The following is an 8,000-nucleotide window of genomic DNA, read 5'->3' on the forward strand; positions in this document are numbered from 1 at the left end:
CATGCCTGTATTGCTGGGTGTATTCATATACTCTGTTGCATGCATAGACACTTCTGATAAAGGTTCAATGCTTCATTTTTACAAATTATTTTTATTGCTATTGTCTCTGAGCTGATTCAGGGGATTTCTTTTCAACACATGCTAGATGGAATGAAGCACACAGAAAACACAACCCCAGAAACAGAAGACTTACTTAAAAGGTTGTTCAAATTACTAGCTATGTTCACCGTGTCCTTTAACAATGTGAACTCCAGAAGTTCATCTGGGAATGACAGGTCCTTCTGCTCTATTAACAGATTCTTGAACGTAATCCAGAATCGCACAAAACCATGAGAAAGAGAGGATTCAGCATGTTGTATTCTGTTCAAACAAATGTTCCCATTGTATTGGACTGAGTTATTGAAGATTAATACTCCCTGAAAAGTGGGAACAGAGCCCAGCTCATTTTATGCTTCCCCAGCATTCACAGATGCAGAAACATCCCCATTTACAGATTCAAATCCCCACATGAGAGAGTTGTCATAGGTCAGAGTACACACAGAGAACATCCTGTTACCGAACAGCTTTAAGAAACTCATGTGCTCCACCATGTTCTGGTTGTCCCTCTGTGTCCCAGTAGCACAGCAAAAGTGGTAGTGCTGACAGAGACCTCTTCCATGCTCCAACATCTCCTACCCTGAAGAGGGTAGAAGCTTGGAAGCAGAAGTTAATGCCCTGAAGATGAACAAGACTCATTACTACTTAATTTACGATGTAAAGTTTACTAGGGAGCATGCCAAAGAATTTGGTTATTCTTAGCTCTGCTATCCTGGTAGAGCTTGTGAAGCCTTAAAGCATGTCTGGTATTGCACAAACCTGGAAGACAGCAGCCCTCGTTCAGGCAAGTGCAGCTTCCCTCTTTCTCTGGTTTGTAGAATATTGCTTGGAAAGCAGTATTTTGGATCTAAGTACTTCTATCTGCTAGAAAGATCTTTAAGACTATAATCCAATCTAATAATCTTACTAAAAAATACTTAGTGTTCTAAAGCATGAAAGATTTAACAGCTGCAAAGAACTGTATCATTCTTCATCAAATTTTATGCAAGACAAAGTAATTTGTATAGAATTCTTTCATCTCTATTAAACTTTGTAGTGGTTTAGATCCAAGGGTTTGATTTAAACTCAGCACTAAAAAAAAAAGAAGACTAGCTGTTTACTAGAAGTCTTTTGTGAATCTGATATATAATCAAGTTTCTTCCTTTCTGACTAAAAAAAAAAATGTAGGCATTTCATGTATTTGTTTCTCTTGGGTTTTTTTTGCTTGTCTCTCCTCTGGTTTTCTCCCTTTTGGAACTAAGAAAAACAGAAGCTGAGAAACAAAAATAATATAAATCTATCTGTTCTAGATTCTGACATCATTCAGATGGCAACAGGGCTTACCTACGAATTTACTAAAATCTGTTTGTGAGTTTGACATGTGCCTTGGGCTGTTTCACTGTCTGTTAGGTGAGCGGGTTACCAACTCCAGACCTGACGTGGCTTCTGAACGGCAAACCCGTGCTACCCGATGGCACCCACAAGATGCTGGTCAGAGAGACTGGAGTTCACTCTCTGCTGATTGATCCTCTCTCACAAAATGATGCTGGAACTTACACTTGCCTTGCCACTAATAAAACAGGCCAAAATTCATTTAGTTTGGAGCTCACCGTTGTAGGTAAGAATCACTGAAAACCTAGTCACAATGATGAAGTTATTTGTATGTGCTTCTTCAAACTTATCTTACTTAACTTCCCTACAGACAAGTATAAATAAATATTTAATCCACTGATAGCAGGAGAGTTTGACAGCTCTAAAACTCACCTGATGGAGGGAAATGGACCTAGTGCTCAGCTGATAGGTGCACTCCTGTTATTAACAGAGGGCTGTAAGAATTCTCTCACCATCGCTTTGCCTCTCTTGTCCTGTCAAAAAGATATTCTTAATTTTCTGTCCCGAAAATGCTTAGGGTTTGAATTCATAACATATGTTCAGGTCTCCTAGATTTCAGTCCCAGTTCTATTAGTATTAAAATGTTTTTAAATAGAAAAATATAAATCTGAATACTGTAAGAAAGCCTTACAGGATGTGAGATGCTGCAATTCACAGATCATAATTTCCTGCAATAGTAGGATGTTTAGATCTATTAGGTATGCACAGATGTTTTCATGAACATCAGTTCTGCTTATTATTTTCTTTATGTTCCCTTGCAGAGTCTGTCACGGCATTTCACTTCTCTTCCAGTATCCCATTAAAAATTCACAACCTATTTTGATATAACAAGAATAATTTTTGTTCATGTTCTTCCAAAGAGGAACAAAGCAAAGAATAAACTATGTGTTGTTCAAGAATTCTTTTTCACTTTTCCAGCAAAGGAAGTAAAAAAAGCCCCCATGTTTTTGGAGAAGCTTCAGAACTGCGGTGTTCCTGAAGGGTACCCCGTAAGATTAGAGTGCAGAGTTGTGGGAATGCCACCCCCCGTGTTTTACTGGAAGAAGGACAATGAGACCATCCCATCAAACAGAGACAGGATGAGGTACTCTACCACTGTACCTATGCTTGCAGTTTCTTCTGGCTGGACCAACTGTTTCCATGAAAACCTGTGTGATAAGTGCAGGTGATGTTCTTCCAAAAACAACTTCTTTCACCCATGTAAAGTTTTAAAAAGCTGGCTTCACCATGAGGGGAACAACAGCTCTTTCCTTGGTTCAGAACAAAGGCCTGGAGCATGACAGGCCACTGCTTCAGGGAGTGCTGACAGACCATATGACACAGCATGTGTATGCATCTTTTTAGCAATGATGCTATGATATGGTATTGTAATTTTCATTTTAGCACCTTATTCTCTCTCTAAACTATTTTCTCCTCAGTTTAGTTCTAATTATGGATGACTTCAAACTACGAACAGTTACAGTGTGGTTTTGAATGCCTCAGAGTATGGGATACTGGAGAGTTTAGCACATCAGATACAGAGGCTGATTACAAAGTTTGGTCACAAACATAGGCAAAGACTTTGATCCCATGCTTACAAAATGCAATAATATTCAGGCTCAGCTCTTGCATTCAAATCCATTCACGAAGTTTTGCAAAAGAAAAGCTGATTGAATAATATGTCTGGCTGTAATTAATAAGAAATTAATTGCTTTCATTAATTTTTTTTTTTAAGATTTCTACTTCAGCATAGATCTGACTTTTAGTATTTTATTTCACTTGGCTCCAGCTAAGGATTTGATGCAGTCATTGGATCTCTGAGTTCAAGAAGTGCTACATTCTCGTATGCATACCCTGCAGGCTATCTGTCTGTAAAGAGAACTGGCTCCACAGCAGCACTTGTTATGCATGCACACCTAGCATAATGGAAAGCTCACTTGAAACAACTCTTTCAGTGGTCTCCCTCAGAGATTGCTGTCCCTCTCCAAAAAGCCCACCTGACTCTGGTCTTCTGTAGCCTGTAGTCTTTTTTCCTCTGCCTCTAGGCAAATTACTCAGGGACTTATATCAAGTAGTGGTACTTTCACAGGAATTATGGTTATACACATGCAAACACTGCAGTTAATGTAAAATGAAAAGTTGTCCTAAAATGCCTCATCTCCAGTTGTTTCACAGATGCTTAGAAAACATGTTTTTGCTTCAGCTCAGCAGAGGAATATCTAGGGGAGGCCTCCCACACCTCCCCATGCCAGGAGCTCACCTCAGACTTAGGACACATCTGCTGTTTCAGCCAGTCATGACCAAACAGCAAGCTCCCAAGGCTTTGAGTGGTTCCACACAGATCCATCAGAGCCATGGGCAGCGTTGTCCTTGTTTGCCCCTATCTTACCTCATTATGATCTTCTTGCCTGAGGCTGAGACCCTTTTTTGTACCATGATATGGATATGTATGAGCTTCTTTACTGCTGCAGCCACAGCACAAGGCGAATTATGTAGTGCAGGCAGCAAAGGGTGAATGTTCCCTTTTCTATTGGAGCAGTCAGAAGCACAGAATGTCTTCTCAACCTGGAATTCAGTGGTTTGATGTTTCATTCCAGTTCACAAGGAACCAAAATCTCAAATTTCAGAACTTCCTGCAACTTCAAGTATTCTGATGTGCTCATCTCCCACTTCTTCCCGTATAATGAAGGAAACATTTGGGTTGATAAAAAGGACCAACCACAGCCTGGACAGCAGAGGAGCCTCAGTTCTCTGATCTACTAGTGAATAGTTTATCCCAGAAATTGCAGCCAAAAAGTCTTCAATCACTGAAGGGCAAAGGAAGATGAGTGAATAACAAAGCAGATTTCTTTCAGAGTGTTAGCCAAACAAATCTTTAAGATTTTGCCACTCAGTGATTTTCTCATAGAAAAGGGTGCCATAAGAAAGTTTCTGACTGGCTCTGGCTACTGTCATGAAAAATACCACAACTTTGTACAAGCTTTCTCAGTACTTTATGTTACTCTTCCAGCTTCTAAAATACAGCGTGACTGTGCAGCAGCTTTGCATGGGTTTAGTTCACTGGAATTCAAGAAAGAATTCCAGTATTAACACAGAACAACAATTCAGCTCACACTGTCAGACTACAGCTTTGCACAACAGAGAGAACAGATTTTAGCTATACTGATCATTGGTCAAGGCCACACTGAAAGCACTGGCTACAAATGTCTTGGGCTGCTAGCTCTTTGAGAATAGAAGTTACAACTTATTGTTTTCAGATATAACGTACACATTGTAAAATCTCAAAGTTGAGATGCTCTTGAGAAATACTAATTTCAAAACACTTCTTTTCCTAGCATGCATCAAGATACAACAGGGTATGTCTGCCTCCTCATTCAGCCTGCCAAGAAAGCAGATGCTGGCTGGTATACCTTGTCTGCAAAAAACGAAGCTGGTATTGTCTCCTGTACTGCTAGACTTGACATATATGGTAGGTATTGCCTAGTAAGTAACACAAATCAGAATTTATTTTATTCAGTCCCAGCCCTCACCAAGTTCTTAGTCTGTAAATTGCTGGGTTTGACATGGATTAGAAATTAGCATCACAGCATGGCCACAGCTTAATATGGCCCCTAGGAGAAAGTACAATGATACAGCTATATGTCCAAATTACCTCTTCTGCACCGCTTCAAAGACAGGCAAAGAGAAAAAACAGTGGAAAAATTTTGCACCATATTTTCTACTCCCATTTTCCACCTTCCAAATTCCCAAGATGCATAAGTATATAATAAACATATTCAAGCTGAGCCTTAACTCAGTTCCCTCTGACACATGCCTGTGCTACAGCCCTGACTTGAGATGGAACAATAAACTGCACACAGGAAAGTAGAGCCCCTTTTCTACGGAGCACATGTAGTGCAAACTATGCCTAATTAATGGAGGCTACTTTGCATCTAATGTTTGTCTAGGATCCAAGAACTACAACATATCATTTAATTACTGTGTATCTATGCCAGAACTGTTAGTTAAAACAATTTATCTAGAACAAGAGAGTACTTTGATCACTTAACCAGCATAACGAAACAGAAAACATATTCCACAAACCGTTGGATTACAGCTGCATCCTCAAAGGAAAAAAAAACCAAACGTGTTCAACGCTGTATTTCTCATCTTTTTTAAAAAACACGCTTAACTTCTAGTGATAACCACAAGTCTCTGGTGGATCCCTGTTAGTTTTCTGCCACCTTGTGGTGAAATTTTCATATGAACGATTCGAGGTATAAACAGGAAAAAAGATGTAAAGTAAGAAATGCTTCCTGATTACAACCATACTTTCTAAGGACTTTGCAGGTCTTACACACCAAAGGATGACGGAAATAACTTTCCTTTGTGCTATTTTGAATGGATGGGGTTGGAGGGTTGAAAATATAGTCTGATATTTGCAATTCTGTGTGCAAAGTAAAGAGCACAGTACATAATGAATGTATTGGTCAAAGAGCAACAAATCGGGGGCTGCAAAAATAAAGTTGTTTCTCTCTCAAATATTTCCAGATAGACAGGGTCAAAATTCATCATGGAAAGATTCATCACGGAAAGACATATTCTATCAATGCTTAACATGTAGATTGTAGGTCTCTCACACTAAGCTATTGCCCGAGTATTGTAGCCTGAACTTTTCTACTCATTCATTTTAATTGCTGACAGATATGTTTGTCCAGTTTGGGTGCTGACCTGGAGGTTTTATGTGGGTAAATACTGGCAAAGATGATACCGATTTCCTCTTTCTGAAGTGCTTTAAGAATAGCTGTTAAGCTTTATATAACAGCTAAATATTCTTACAAAATTGTAACAGTATTTGTTCACAGAGGAACATACTGAATATTACTGCTAAGTTATTTAACGTGTGTCTTCAGATTGCTTTTCTTTCAATATCTTAAAAAAACACTAGGAAGTGTGTTACTAGCTATAAGTAGAAAAGGGAAATAAAAAACAATCACTTCATTAAAAAGACACCCTGTATTACTACTTTGAAATTAAATACCACCAAAAAAAAAAATCAGGACGAAAAGTCTGACAGACGATGGAGTAGCACAAAATGGAATAGCATGTTTCTACAGTGTGAAATTTTTTGGAACTTTGGAGAAGGCTCCAAGGATTAAATGACTTAATTTTGGACTTAGTGAAATTCATTCACATTCAAGAGGTATAGAATTCCATCTCCAGACTTCAATAAAAATACTCCACACAGAAACTAAGTAAATTACAATATTTGAAGGAACAGACCCTAAAAGAGGGAACAACAATGCTGTGCTCTCTTCAAGGGTATGGGAAGTGCCTTTTCAGTTGTGTGCATTGATGCCTGTTGTTTCATTGCTAACTAGAGGTTTACACAGCCTATTCTGTTTCTGTTGCTTCAGCTCAGTGGCACCGTCAAATTCCACAACCAATAAAGCTCCGGCCTGGTGGCAGCTGGTATACAAACCTTACCAGTCAAGGACTCGACATTTTTTCTGCCTTCCCAACTACTGAAAGCCCTATGCTGTTTTCATCCCCAACCCAAAAAGTGGTGGAGAGTGAAGAACTTTGAAAAACAAACAATTGTTCCAGTTACACCCACAGAGATACTAGAACTGGGGGTGGGTGCCGGCGAGGGGAGGGGGGAAGAAAGAGGTACAAGTCAAGATGCTCAAGGTTTACAAGCCACTTGTTTGTAATTAAGTGTACTGCTGCTGCAAAAGTTGCAAGCAACATCTCATACAAGACTTTTGTGTATTATTTTACTGCAGGATAATTGTGGTATGGAGTGTTGTGCAATAAATTCAGCACTGTGTAGTTTGCTAAGAATTACATAGTAAACATAGTTTTCGGCACCTAAAAGCCAATACCACTTTCACTGCTTGAATTAAAGCTACTGTATTGTAGCAAGCCATGGTAAGGATTGATGATGTTTAGCTGGAATGTTGCCAGTGAAAACATTAATATTACAATAACAACAGTCCTGAATGAGGGTAAACAACAAGACTTTGAATGTAATTCTAAAAAACATGCCAGATAATCACAAAGCACAAGTTAAAGGGAAAAGATGTAACTCATTTTTATATATTATGCCAGATAACTTTAGAATTTTTGAACTCAAGACTAGATAAATATAGTGTTTCATGTAGGTACAGCTGTATACCCTATATATTTATATTTGTGTGTGTGTACTCCATGAAGTGTGTATTCATGGTGTAAGGATTCATAAAGTAAGGCACAGGGCACATGTATAGGATGCTAATTTGATTGAAACCAAACTGAAACCAAAATTCCTGTTGTCTGAAGCATGATCTCCAGAGCCCATAGATGAAACTATTTTCCAGATGTGCTTCATACTTTTTTCTTTACAGTGTTCGTGACTCTCTGCCTTTAAACACAGGTGACATCAAGCTTGGAACACCACTGTTTTTAAACATCAATCTCTTTTTCTCAGTTTGTAATGTGACTTAAAAAAAAGTCCATCTACCATCTAGCTTAATTTTAACAAACTGCAAAGGAATTATGAACTGGAGGAATTTCAACATTCACCATTAGTTAGG

The 8,000-nt window shown here is 38.7% G+C and overlaps 1 protein-coding gene across 1 annotated transcript in view; it reads left to right on the plus strand.

The window, feature by feature from the left end:
• MYPN (myopalladin) overlaps positions 1-7,058 on the plus strand; it is a 45,090-nt gene extending 38,032 nt beyond the window's left edge. Inside the window, exons 16-19 of the mRNA XM_008947406.1 lie at positions 1,486-1,693; positions 2,386-2,551; positions 4,782-4,915; positions 6,843-7,058. Coding sequence (XP_008945654.1) covers positions 1,486-1,693; positions 2,386-2,551; positions 4,782-4,915; positions 6,843-7,012 — 678 coding nt within the window. The 3' untranslated portion in view covers positions 7,013-7,058. The remainder of the gene's footprint in view (positions 1-1,485; positions 1,694-2,385; positions 2,552-4,781; positions 4,916-6,842) is intronic.
• Positions 7,059-8,000: the final 942 nt, after the last annotated feature.

This window comes from Merops nubicus, unplaced genomic scaffold (genome assembly GCF_000691845.1).
Source record: "Merops nubicus isolate BGI_N331 unplaced genomic scaffold, ASM69184v1 scaffold28570, whole genome shotgun sequence".
Taxonomy (NCBI): domain Eukaryota; kingdom Metazoa; phylum Chordata; class Aves; order Coraciiformes; family Meropidae; genus Merops; species Merops nubicus.